The following is a 14,721-nucleotide window of genomic DNA, read 5'->3' as shown; positions in this document are numbered from 1 at the left end:
TAAAGAACAGCTGTCAGTCATTGAAGTGACAAGTGACATTTCGAAATTTGCGAAGACCACCATCTACACTAGTGCCCCTAGCGGCGAATTCATACGCGTTAGCCCTCATTAGATGCTGCAATGTTCTGCCGCCAGTGCAGCGCTAGCACCTATCGTAAACCATAGAGTAACTTCATAGACATCTCTTCATTACATAGATGAGCTACACGCGTGCGCCCGTGAGGGACAGAACATACGCAATGCGACAATATGATTGGTCGAGTAGATTTGTAGCCCACCATAAACCATACTTAAATCAAATTTACGGTGGGGAATTAAAAAAAAAGTCTCGGTACAAAAAGTACCGAGCTTGACTGAAGTAGCATGACAATTACGAACGTTTCCGAGAAAATACGATGGAAAACAATTATGCACCACATCTGTACGTTGTAGGTACGATACACGTGCGAATAGGTCATTAGCAACTCTTGTCGATTTAAAGCATTCCCTTCGGTTGTGTTTTAATTTATGACCACTTGTTGCGAATTATCTATTAGCACAATACATCTATCGTACAACGTTTTACAGTACATATGGCCCTTTAAATTTTCGACATAGCCACGTAATGTGCCAATTAGTAGCACCATATGTCCTGTACATAAATAACTATTCTCGTTATAACATAAGGAATCTTATAAAAGCAGTGGAGGTACACACTTCCTTTCGGGCAAACTCGGCTCCGTTCGGCTCACAATTGCTCCGAGCAGTTATTAGGGTTGGCACAACTTGACGTCCCTTTGCATGCACGACCACAGATAAGATAATGACTTGAATTTTGATAACCCTAATTAGCCGAAAGGGATAGTGCCATACATTAGAAAGGGACCGCATGATTCAACCCTGAATCGCTGTCAAACTTCAGTTTTGTAGGAAGTGTCCTTTCTGTACGGTAGTACTGTTATTTATTCTGTGATAAAAGTGAGATACCATAGTTTTACTGTCCATCGCTAGATGGCGCAGATAAACATGAAAATAAGCAATGACAGATGGCGCTAATAGCAATAACGTCGACATGCAAAACTTTTTTTTTTCGGTTGATTATCACAAGGATAAGATACATATATAGCTGGTCAAGAAAATCTTGTCAGTACAAAAAGGCGGCCAATTTAAAAAATGTAGGCGCGAAGGGATATCGTCCCAAAGAAAATTTGAATTTCGCGCCTTTTTCTACTTACAAGATTTGCTTGACCAGCTATAACTCCGTAATAGATGGATACAGTCTAAGGAAAAAATTTGCCTCAAAAATTACGAAAATTTGATCCTCGATCAGATGGCGCCATTAGTTTTGGCCTACTCTCGTATAGAGAGCGCTGACGGTTTCGTTTGTTATTTATAATTTTTCCCCTCACTAGCTCGGAAAGTGGTCGTTTATCCTTCAATACAAGCGGGGAAAAACGCGTTTTATCCACTAGTGGGGAAAGTAATTTGACCTTGGATGGAGCGTGTTTAAGTAGCTTGACAGATAACAAGACGTAAAACGCTCATGATAATGGTTCGTTTGATATTAATAATCATTAAATATATGGTTTGAGAATCTAATAAAAATTACCAAATTTAGCTTTATTTAATGATTTTAAGTCATAAACCTTAAAATTCCATAAGAAACGTTTGTTTTTTTATAATGATGTTAAATATAATTCTGAACGCACAAGTTGAGTCGATGCAATTTCAAAACGCATCGTTGACATTTCATACATCAGAAATGTCAACATTGTCAAAATTTTTTACTTACATCTTTTCTCACCGACTCGCGTAAAAATACACAACTTCCAGAGTTTTCTGTTATAATATCGTAAAGAAATGAGTGATTCCAGTGATGAAGATGATCTAACGCCTGTGGATGTTGCACTTTCCTCGCTATAGTGAGGTGAAAAGTTTTGTGTTACACACGGGCGCAAATGTATTTTACTTCTCGTGTTTCAATTCTACACTTGCGGGTAAAATACAACTTTGCACCCTTGTGTAAATAACTATTAACGCATATCAGTGAAAGAACATGGATCAAAATCATATAAAAAGAAATAATGCAAATAAAAAAATCATTTATCCATATTTAAATACATTTTAACGTATTTTTATAAATCTTCAATTTTAGTTTTAAAGTATGTCGATAGATGGCAGTGAATTTACAGTGGTTACAAAATTTTCTATGATAGTACCGCTCTATCTTGTTATATCCTCTTTGATTATCATAATCATATAGAGTGCAGCTCACTTCATAGATGGCTACAATTATTAATAATAAGTTGCACAGTCAGCATCAAATAGATAGTGACGGCCAAAATGGACAAATATATCGAAACACACCTTTGTTACCATATAAATAAGGACATTTTCCTATACCTTATATATTATATTTGGCCACTTTAGCAGCCACTAAAATTAGACCAAGCTAAGTTCGCAGCGATTTTTTGGATGTTTCTCAAAAGCTTGTGGCTTGCACCTTGTAATACAAGTGGAAGTTCTTTTCTAACAAAAACTGTCAAAAAGTGACATCCGCTTGTATTACAATTACAAGTTACAAGCTTTTGAGAAACGGGCCCCAGACGGTGCATTATTTCAAACGTTAAACTTATATGAGACTAGCCTTTGCCCGCGACTTCGTTTGCGTGAAGTTAGTAATTTGCGTAGCTTAGTTTTTTACCCAATCTGCTTTTTATCGATTCCCCATACAAACTTTAACCCCCTCACCCCCACCCTTTTCACCCCCTTAAAGGATGATTTCTGGGATAAAAACTACCCTATGTCCTTCCCCGGGACTCAAACTATTTCTATGGTACTAAATTTCAACTAAATCGGTTCAGCGGTTTAAGCTGAAGAGGTAACAGACAGACAGATAGACAGAGACACTTTCGCATTTATAATATTAGTATGGATCATGACTTTCAAATAAAACTTGCACCGTCTGCTGGGCTATAAAAAACACTGCCAACTTAGCTAGCTTTCTAACTTTCTTCTGGAAGCTTTTTAAGAGGCCGTAGTCGATTTTGGAGCAAAAATTTAAAATTGATAGATTTAGTCGTTGAAATTATACACGTTTTGTTACGTCATATCTAAATAACAAGTATTGGTTTCTATTAGCACGTCTTCTCATCTTGCCTTTTAATAATGGGGTCGCGAGCGTGCGTCACCGGTAATATATGAAAAGAAGGGGCAGTTTTTAAAAATTCATAAAAAATTTATGGTGGTAAATTATACAAATTGATGTATAAGAATAGTTTCAGCAAATGTTGTAGATTGTTTAAGTATAAAAATTACGTTCAAATTAAGTCGATTTTCAGAGATATTGTCACTTGTTTTGAAGTAATTTCTGCCCGCGCAGCATGGTTTCCCCTATCACTAAGTCCGTCACTTTCGCACTCACATACTTGTTAGAACGTGACAGGCATGGTGATGAGCGTACCGTGCTACGACTCCTGGAGAAAATTGATTTCGTCTAACTTTCATTTACACTACTTCAAAGTCATAATAATAAAAATGTAGTCTGATAAACGTCAAGTACAGGATATGTGTAATACAAAATTACCATGTTTAGCCGTCCAAACTTTACGAAATTTACAAATAAGAGCGAGAAAATCAGTGATTTACGCGCGTTTACCTAAACGTCCATCAGAAAAGCAAACATTACTAATTTAGTGAGTCTATTTTCAAAAGATTGATCTGATAGAAGGTAAGATAAGAAGACGTGCTAATAGAAACAAGTACTTGTTATTTCAATTAGGTAACAAAAGGTGTACAATTTCACCGACAAAATCTATCAATTTTACATTTTTGCGACTAAAATCGACACCGGCCTCTTAATACCTGAAAATATATTTACAGAAATCTTAAGATGTCATCAAATTAGTAGAGAAACACATTCAGTATCAAGTACGTTATTTTGTACATTATTCTTTGTTTAAAGCAGTATTTTTAAATAGATAAACCTATTGTAATTATCACAATGCACCTAATAAGCGAATCCTAGATGCCTAATCATAAATATGCTTTGCCCGAAGGCACTGATAGGGAATGCCTCTATCAAAAATTTTGCAGGCTGTAAGTACTTTTTTCCGCGATAAAGATTTATTTATAAATTAATGTTCAGGAGCACTAGTCTAAACTTAACTTACCTTGTCCTTGTACCTATACAGGCTATACATATGTACTTACATACAAGAAGGAACACAGATTCGGCGCAGCCGCCATTACTTTTCGTCTTGATGCCTGCATCGGTTTGTTTGAATGAGTAAGAGCACAACTCAACACAACTCACAAGGTTGGTTGTGATATAAAGAAACGTCCTAGTTAATATCTTAACATAAATCTGATCACTAATATGTTTAACCGGAATTAATATTAAAAACCAACTTAGAAATAATTTCAAAATTTCCCGTCAGACCAAACGTCAATCGGTATTTTTTTATTTGTCATAATACGTCAATATGTCATTTTACGGTATTTGCACTAATAATTAAAAAAATATGGTTGTCTGTAAAGTCGGTTTACGGACGATAATTTTGTGTGATGACGTCTTAAGAAAACATTGATAAAAGGCCGTAACGTTACCATGGAAATCTGTCCACAACGTTACCATGGAGATCTGTCCACAACGTGACACTTTTTCGTGCATGCTACCCAGAGAGTAGTATAATATGCTACCGCTACCGGTGTTCATCGATTTATAAGACGTTATCACGTCAAAAAACTTACGTTTCAAATTTAATTTTGATTCCTAGTTCATTTGCAACGTAAATTACGTAGTTAATAATAATTACCGTAATTACCGTTATTATTATTAATTTTTAATTTACATTACGTTTTACGTGGTACTCTGTCAAATCATTTTTTAACCGACTTCAATTTCATAGAAGGAGGAGGTTCTGTATTCGGTTGTGGCTATTTTTTTTTTTTAAGTATGTTCACCGATTATTCCGAGACCCGTGGTCCGATTTGAGTAATTCTTTTTTTGTTCGAAAGGCGCTACTTCCAAGTTGGTCCCATATTAATCTGGTTCTGATCTGATGTTGGGATCCCTGAGGAATTGAGGCAACTCCTCACATGTATGGTGATTTGGGTGTTTTCATAAGCAACTGGAGCATTTTCTCTCGAAATCGACCAATTTGATGAAGTGGACCTGATGATGATGATTGTTTTGACGATAGTGATGATGATTTTTTTAATGTAGGATGTTCAGCTATTACTCCGAGACCCGTGGTCCGACTTGAACAATTATTTTTTTGTTTGAAAGGAACTACCTCCAAGGTGGTCCCACATTAATCTGGTGCTGTTCTGATGATGGGATCCATGAGGAATTGAGGGAACTCCTCAATTTTTAAAGGCACCTGTATGGTGATTTGGTCGTTTTCTTATGCAACTTGAGCATTTTTTCTCGAAAACCACCAATTTGATGAAGTGGAGCTGATGATGATGATTGTTTTGATGATAATGATTTCAGCGATTACTCCGGCACCCATGATCCGATTTGAGTTATTCTTTTTCTGTTTGAAAGAAGTTACCTCTCCAAGGTGTTTTCGTAATATTTTTGGTTTTGATCTGATGATGGAATCCGTGAGGAATTGAGGGAACTCCTCAATTTTTAAAGGCACGTGTATGGTAATTTCGGTGTTTTCTAAAGTAACTCAAGCATTTCCTCCCCAAAAACACAAATTTGATGTAGTGCAACTGTAGCCTAACCACGAGTTTGACACTAAATATTCTTCGTAACTTACTTTGTACACTAATATGCCAGTACGAGCGAGATGCAATACGGTAAGTATCAACATTTATAAATTATAATTATTTAATTAGTATTTAGAATAAGTTTTTATTTATTTAACTATCGATTACATATACATTTCATAGTGCATTTTTTATATTGTTTAAACGGTATTCCATAGCTTGGTTTTAGCATTTGATTAAACAATATTTCTAGTGGGGCTTGTTTTCCTCTTTTTAGTGTGCACAGATTTTTTTTTATAATAATTAATTTTTTATTTATAACTTTAGTTGAAAAAAATAACAAGTTATTACTTTATAATTTTCGCTTTGGACGAGGAAGTATCGAAAAAAATCACTTAGAAAAGTCGACCGTCAACGACGTGTGCCATCATGTCATGCGTGTGCGTGTGCCCGCGTTCGGGTTGTAGACTCGAGAATATCCCCCTCCGTACCGCACCGCGCGCCACAAGGCAGGCCACGCCCTTCTTTGCCCGCTACCAGACCGCTACGCGAGAGGTGCGCGGGAGTTGCAGACCAAGTTATTTGCTCATTGCTTGCTGACGCGTGGGTGACTTGCGTTTACGAAGAATTAACATGTTCCTGTAGGAATTTCGGGGTAAAATGTATCCTATGATACTCCCGTGATCAAGATAAATACCTCATATATCAAATTATTTCAAAGTGAATGTAAAGAAAATATTATCTCTGTATCCCGTAGGACTTTCGGGATAAAATGTATCCTATGACACTCCCGTAATCAAGACGAATCTAACGATACCGCATACATCAAAATCGATCAACCCGTTTAGGCTACAGGAGGCCACAAAGAAACAGACATACATACATACACTCGAAAAACATTACCCTCCTCCTTTGGCAGTCGGGTAAAAAACGATAGCCCTCATTGAGATATTTCAGATACCGCTTTTTAGCTCAGCAGGGCACCACGTCTGAGGAATAGATCTCGAGCATAACACAGAGAGGGCATTATTATAGTTTGTCAAAGGACTGTCTCATTTCAAACATAGACAGAGAGAATCATACTATCTTTGTCTTAAACTAGTACTAGCACCCAAAAGAAAAGGATGAGTGTAGTTTTTTTGTTCTTATTTACTGCCAATTTGGTTTGACCAACTATATCAGCATTACATTACTCATCTTCAGAGATACTATACCATGCACATGTTTTGTATACTATGTCTATGATGCACATAGTCTGAAGGGCCCTTTCGAATAGGGAATATTACGCGAAACTCTGCGCAGGGGGCGCCACTACGACAATCGCCTATCGAGAAACAAGAAAATCGAGATTTTGTTATCTAACATCTCTGTCACTTGCATATTTGAGCGATAAAGAGGCAGATAGCGAAATTTCGGATTGGCGTTTCCCGGTAGCTACTCTGTAAAGACTGTAAACAAACCGCTTTGATGCATCAATGTCATATTTTATTATGTCTGAAACTTGTCAAAAAACTGTGGGCTCGCTCCAGACTACGCGGCGCGAAGCCGCGAACGCGAGTGTGTAGTCGATTTCGCTGATTAGCGAACTAGACTCCACTCGCGCACGAGTGTGGAGGGCCCTTTAGGCACAGTACTATAGACATAGTATATACAAGTAGTTATAGACGCGCCAACGAGCGACCGGGGGTAAGAGAAAGAATATTCATATAAAATTTGGGATAGGATTTTTTCTCTTTCACTCTTATAAATTTCGGTATTTCGCCATCGCCTCCTACCTATGATGCCACCCGGTCGGTGATAAGGACAAAGCATGGTACTATGACCAGGGGTAAGAGAAAGACATATTCATGTAAAGATCCCTCCACACTCATGCGCGACTCGCGGCGTTCGCGGCTTCGCGCCGTGATTCGCGCATAAGTGTGGAGGGCCCTTATTGACAGCTTAATGTATGGCAGCATAATCCTTTTTCTCTTTCACTCTTATAAATTTCGGTATTTCGCCATCGCCTCCTACCTATGCTGCCATAACCCGACTATGAAAAAAAACCCGGTCGGTGATAAGGACAAAGCATGGCACTATTTTCTCTTTCCTCTTAAAGGAATCGCAATAAGATTATATTTCTCTATCAAAGAGTGTCAGGCCCTTGATTGCAGTAATATCCCCTAATAACGCCGTTATTTATTTCTTTTTTTGTACAAATCTGTATTATTACGCGAACGGATGTGTTTCGTTGTTAACTGACGCAGCTATATTTATACAAGGTAGATGTATCTCCATCTCACTTCTACGTACAGTCTAGCAAAAAGAGTAGAAATTAAAAAGTGGCAACACTGTAGTGTCGTCCCGTTTCTCTAGATTGATTTGAAAGGGATGACACTACAGTGTTGCCACTTTTTAATTTCTACTCTTTTTTGCCAGACTGTATTGCTGCATTTCAGTCGTCAGTAACTAAGGGCTTACCGCTAAACACGAAAGAGCTCTAAAGCGATAGAGAGGCAGATAACGAAATTTCGATTTTCGTGTTCCGCGGTATACATCCTTCTGAACGCCAAAAAATTACAATTTTATGATCTGTCCAAACGTCACCGATAATCGCATGCGATTTGCAATACATTAGAGCATTTGATCGATCGATTGAATTTACAGCCGACTTGTTGCAACTTGCAACGTTAGTTTTTCAAAATATAGGTATGAGAAACTATAAAAAAAATTAACTAAAGTTGGTCAAGCAAATCTTGTCAATAGAAAAACGCGGCAAATTTAAAGAAATGTAGGCGCAAAGGGATATCGTCTCATAGAAAATTTGAATTTCGCGCCTTTTTCTACTAACAAGATTTGTTTACCCAACTATATGTCTATGATATAAAATGTTAAAAAAACTGATTTTATATTCCTTTTCATATATATTTTATAACACTATTCGAACATCTCGTCACAAAAACTCGAATATTCGAATACCTGAAATTTTCGAATATTTTCAATCCCTATCTGTGGCAGATGAAATGAAATGATCGAAATTCTTGACAAACAATAATAATAGTGTTAGCTTCCGCTCAATATTTATATTATATTTAATTAACTTAAGTGTTTCCTAATAAAAGTTAACGAAAAGTGTTGCAATGGCCCAAGCTGAAGATACAGAACTCCGAGATTTAGTGTTAGAAGCTTTGGAAAAGAATGGATCGCTGGCTAAAATACGTGCCTTACTTCGTGCGAATATTTTCTTGGCGTTTGAGGATGATTGTGAAAATATGAAACAAAATGTAAATTTGGACAACATTTTAAAAATACCGGAAGGTGTGCTGGCGTTGTCGATTGTTCACGAGTTTTTAGAGTTTTGTAACCTTAAAAACACGCTGTTTGTGTACATGTCGGAGTCGCGCCAGGGAACAGAATACATGTATGAAGGCCGAAATATTTTGGTTGATCGACTTCAGTTCTTAAACGGTAATGATGATTCCAAGGAGCCTGTTCTCGTCACGTTTGTGAAAAATATCCTTAGACCTCACCAGAGCAAGTACTACGAGCAGGGGGACGCCGGCAATGCGGGCCAACACGACTCGCATACTGCAAAACAACGCAAAGGTGACCAAAACTGCACTTACATAGTTCATGAAGACTCCAGTATGTCAACTAGTAATTCAACTTCTGACAACTCATCAGATGAAAAGAATAAACTTCACTTGAAATTACCTCTTGACAATTCAGATACAGACACATCCAGTGACTCTGTGAGGGAGAAAATGAGCTCAGAGTATATTCCCAATCAACACATACTGTCTCAAGCCAGAAGCAATGTTGATAGATTAACCCTTGACCAGTACTCCTCAACATACAACCAGCAGAAAGATAATGTTGGAATGAGTCAACACAATGACAATCCCCATACAAATATGCAAAACTGTGAAATTAAGCCAAATATTAATAACAGTAGTGAGTCCACATCATATGTAGATATCAAATCATTTAAACCACCAGATGAGGCAAATATAACAATACCAGTTATAGCAGTTGACAATGTTAAAATTAGTCCTGTAAGCCCCCAGAACCCAGCACACTCAATTTCTCAACCTGAAAATATTAAAGCAAACTCTGAGTCTACATCATCAGAAACTATGAATAGTATTTCATCACTATCATTGAAGCATGAAAATGGAAAACAAAATCAAAAAAGTAACTTGCTGACTACAGATGATCCCGTTAAATCAGACAATGAAGTATCAGAATACACTTTAGATTTTTCACTATCTCAAGTGTCTAGAAACAAGAGCATACCTGAAAGTCAGCTACAGCTCCCAGATCAGCCGGGTCACCTGTCTCTAAAGGAACAAAACTCGCCACTCTTAAGCCCACATCAGAATTGTCAAAGTTCTCAGAGTTCCGTGTCCATATCTGATGTAGCTGACCTAATCGAGTACAGTGACCAAAGTTACTTATTTGAACACAATCAAAATAAAGATAATGAGAGTGAAGTTACTCCATCAAAAGCAAGTAATAAATCAAAAAATGCAAGTGATCAGAATTTTGTTCCAAGTGAGGACTCTGGTGATTTTTCAGAATCCCCTATCCCATCACTTTCAAACTTAAGCCTTGATGTTCACAGTGATTAATCTAAATCTAGTCTTAAGAACTAGCCGGCTTGTGGTGTCAACACTGACATATACACTAATGTCTATGTAATTTACTTTCTATACATCTTGCTTGCACTAATATGCCAGTACAAACGAGATGCATAGAAAGTAAGTTACATTCACACTAGCGTTTATGTCAGTGCCAAACTGGTGGTAGCTGTACTGTTATTAACATGGATGTTAATTTAAAGGGACCCACTGACTATCAGTCCGCCGGACGATATCGGCCTGTCATTTGTTCGGAACTGTCAAATTTTTGTTCTAACTGACAGATAGTCAGTGGGCCCCTTTAAAGTAAAACATAATATTTTTGAGATGTGTATAATGTAATGTCTCAATCCTTGTTGTTTGTTGAGGGTGCTTGTGCTATAGATTTTTTAATTGTCAGGTCATTTTCTTTTGAAACCTATTTACTCATATATTTTTAAGTACTAGCTAAATCATAAATCAAATGTAAGATGTTTAACTAATATCACTTATGGAGCCATTGATTTGGTAGCCATGTTACTACTTGGTGCTCTAAATAGATTGCAAGAATTCTGAAATTTGAGCCTATGTACAGTTAATGTCAAAGATATGTTAACACTTTTTCACCTTACTTCTTTGTGTAAGACGAGAAATGTAAAGATATCTTTGACGTCAACTGTACCAATATTTATTTTCTCAGGTGATTGTCAAGCTCTTTCTCAAACATTTTTTTAATGCTGAGCCCTTTACAATCACTTGTAAACTATGGAGATACAATATTTTTAATGCTGAGCCCTTTACAATCACTTGCAAACCATGGAGATAGAATATTTTTAATGCTGAGCCCTTTACAATCACTTGCAAACCCTGGAGATACAATATTTTTGGAACACCTAACCCATGGCAATTATTTGATAAATCTACAATTAGTCCTAATAGTTATAGTTATGTAAGTATGAGGCAGTAGCACACATACCTATACAAACAAAAAAACAATATGATCACCCACAATTAGTAACTACCCTTTTGTATGAAAATGGCACTTTATATTGAGTATTTGTTACATATGTTCATTACACAAAGTATTATATCCATGTTGAATACGGAATTTATGATTAGGAAATTAACACAATCAGTGCCAGCGCTAGCATGGAAACATTGAAAAACCCATATGTACCGAAAAGCGCCTACGAACAGAGAACCCGTGTCTTGCTGTTTCAGTCAGTCTCGGTACATAAAATACCGAGGTTGACTGACTGAAGTAGCATGACAAGTACGTACGTTTCTGAGAAAATACGATGGAAAACAATTAAGCACTACATCTGTAGTTCCTTGTTAGGTCTCTGTATTTTATGTATTTTTTTACTATTTGACAGGCATCATGGCATCAATCAAACAAAAGTATATAAGGTATAGTACAGTCAGCTGCAGAAGTTGCTAAGCGGGCGATGTGTTCAAAATAGAGATGATGACACATGTTGAATTTTATAACAAAATCTAGTAAAATGAGCAATTTATCACATTAATGTGGATATTAAAATAATATATGTAAATAATACAAAAAATACATAAGTTTTTTAACTTCCAATAAGGAAAAAAGTAAGGGTACGATTCGATTCCCTACATTTTATCCAAAAAAAGATTGTATAGCAACTATAATATAAACGCAATATTTCACCGACTAAAACGAATTTTTCTTATCTTGTCCATACTTCAAGATGGGCTCTCGGTGACCTTGACGTCACGTTCACTTATCGTTTTGTTAGGAGCGTTTCGCGTATGATGTACCACTGTCGGACTTTGACTAGTGGGGTCCCATATAGAAATTTGATCCTACAAACAAACCTGATCGATTGATACCATTCATGAAAATTTGTCATCTAGCCTATTACCTTGACGCGCTCTTATTCTCTTTACAATAACATCGCGTCCAGATAATTTTGAACACCTCGCCCGCTTAGCTACTATTGCTGCTGACTGTACCTATAAGTAGGGGCCACTTGAATACCTAGCACTCTTTAGGGCCCAGACAGACGTACTGCAATGACTGCACGCCAACTGCAACGTCGGCGTGCTGTCTGTGTTTAATGTATGAATGTTATACATTAATAACTTTAACTCAACACAATCTAAAGTCTTAGTACTGAAGTGTTTATTGTACAGTCAGCTGCAGAAAATACCTCTTTTCTTTTCTTTTCTTTTTCCTTTTGTATGCAAAAGTTATAGGCGAATATATATATATAGTATTGCTGACTGTAGATAATTGTTAGGTAATAATACCTATACCTATTGTAATCCTGTTTTATGATATGTACGGAAATAACTGCTTTTCTAACCAGACACCAGTTGGTCATAAATTGATTACCTATTTGACAGTTCCAGGTGTTACTTGAAGTAATAAAGGTTGTGCCTTATTTATATGTAACAAGATTCCTTTGAATTGAATATAGCTGTCTACTATGTTTAAATTCTAGTCTTAATATAAAATCGGTTCCGTCCAAATTGCTCCATTGCTGTCATGTCAATAATATCCGGGGAAAATATCTGCAACCATAGCTTATTTACTTTATTATCATGAATATAATAAACTATAAGTCGCGTATTTTGTTTGTTATTTACATTTTGCCACGTCTCACAGGTGGCAGATGTAATAATTTTCTACCCTTTTATAACATTAACAATTGCGTCATTTTATTTCTGTTTATGGCTAAGTGTTCTGTAAACCGCCCGCCCCGAAGATTTCCACGTCAGCCTCTGTATAATTAGAATTACCTAACGCACATCTGCCAACGCGTTGTGCAGTCAAATAATTTAATTTCTGACCCATTTTGTACCTTGTATTATAAATATATATCCATGATTGCTCTAATTATAAAATGGAGGTACCTCTTTAACTTCGCTCACCCGTTACCATCAATATATCAACTCTTTGGCTTCCCCAATCCAAGTGCACGAGACTGAACAACCGTCTCTTTAACGCCAGCTTATCCCTACCACTTGCCATCTCAAGTGTTGCCAGGTAAGTCATTAAACATTACCCATCACCCCGATATTAAATTCAGGTGTTTTAAGAATTGTTGCCAAGTAAAATTCATATTTGCTTACACTTTTTAATACAATTACTAATAAATCATGACACTTGTCATAGTGACAATAGTATGCGTCTTAAGAGCCAACAGGAGCCGAGACCAAACTCAATTTTGAGATTTGAAAGAGAATATCGTCGTCGCGCTGACGGGGGCGGTACCGCGTACCGAGGGACTAACCCAGTGTGTGTGGTGCACGCACACCGACGCGCACGTTATTTGCGCTCCTCGCCGGCCTCACGCCGCTCGCGTTTTTAGTAACTGAATTCAATATCCTTCTACAACCTGCAATCTAATTAACATTTCGAGTTACAGAATAGTAAAAAAACATAACATAACATGGACATACAAGAAAACATTGTTGTATAAAAACATACAAGATAACGGCTGTTAAATTAATCCAATTAAATATTTTTAAATATGATAAACAAAAATATTAAATTATAGTCGTGAGTATTTTAAAAGTAAAACTCCCTTATACCTTGATTTTAAACAAAGTATTTTACTTATAACTTACTTGGTTCGTATGAATTAGTGACATACCTAATTAAAAAAGAAAGCTATAACTCCCGCGGGAACAATATAGGCCTTTTCCCTTCAGTACACCTGCATGAAATAAGATCTTTTCGAGCAAGCATCTTGAAAAACAAATTTGCCGCTCTCCGGCTCCGTTGAATAGAAAAAAAGAAAGCCTCAGGTTAGATAAAATTATCATAATAAAGAAACATGTGACATGTGATATTTCTTACTTTGATGTAATTATACAGTTTTATTGATGGTCCGTTTTTTTATTTATGTGTCAGATTTTGATAAAAATAGGTATAAATTGAAGAGCTCCTAATTCTGATCGGAATAAATATGAAACCCAATAAATAAATAAATAATAATAAATATTAAATCAATATTATAGGACATTCTTACACAGATTGACTAAGTCCCACGGTAAGCCCAAGGAGGCTTGTGTTATGGGTACTCAGACAACGATATACATAATATATAAATACTTAAATACAAATAGAAAACACCCATGACTCAGGAACAAATATCTGTGCTCATCATATCATATCATCGAACCCAGGACCATCGGCTTCACAGGCAGGGTCACTATCTCCTAGGCCAGACGACCGGTCGTCGCCCAATATTTTGGGACAATAGTCTAGTCTACAAAAGGTTCAAGGTGGTGAAAAAAATAGTGCAAGCTGTTCGCATAAAAAAACCGCAAATCGATGTACAGGTTAGCCGTTTGGTACACGTATATACTAGTCAAAACAAAAATTTTGACCCGCAGTTCCTAAAAAAAATTCCCTTAGGAGGGGAGTGCTGAAACCTTTTTTTGT

The 14,721-nt window shown here is 36.7% G+C and overlaps 1 protein-coding gene across 1 annotated transcript; it reads left to right on the top strand.

The window, feature by feature from the left end:
• The first annotated feature begins 8,737 nt into the window (after window positions 1-8,737).
• LOC134753958 (centrosomal protein 43-like) lies at window positions 8,738-12,876 on the top strand. Its single transcript, XM_063689991.1, has one exon. The coding sequence runs from the start codon at window positions 8,820-8,822 to the stop codon at window positions 10,308-10,310; it is 1,491 nt and encodes a 496-aa protein (XP_063546061.1). The 5' UTR covers window positions 8,738-8,819; the 3' UTR covers window positions 10,311-12,876.
• The last annotated feature ends 1,845 nt before the right edge of the window (window positions 12,877-14,721 follow it).

The sequence above is a fragment of the Cydia strobilella genome, chromosome Z, assembly GCF_947568885.1.
Source record: "Cydia strobilella chromosome Z, ilCydStro3.1, whole genome shotgun sequence".
Lineage (NCBI taxonomy): Eukaryota > Metazoa > Arthropoda > Insecta > Lepidoptera > Tortricidae > Cydia > Cydia strobilella.
This window is presented reverse-complemented; position numbering and strand designations above follow the sequence as displayed.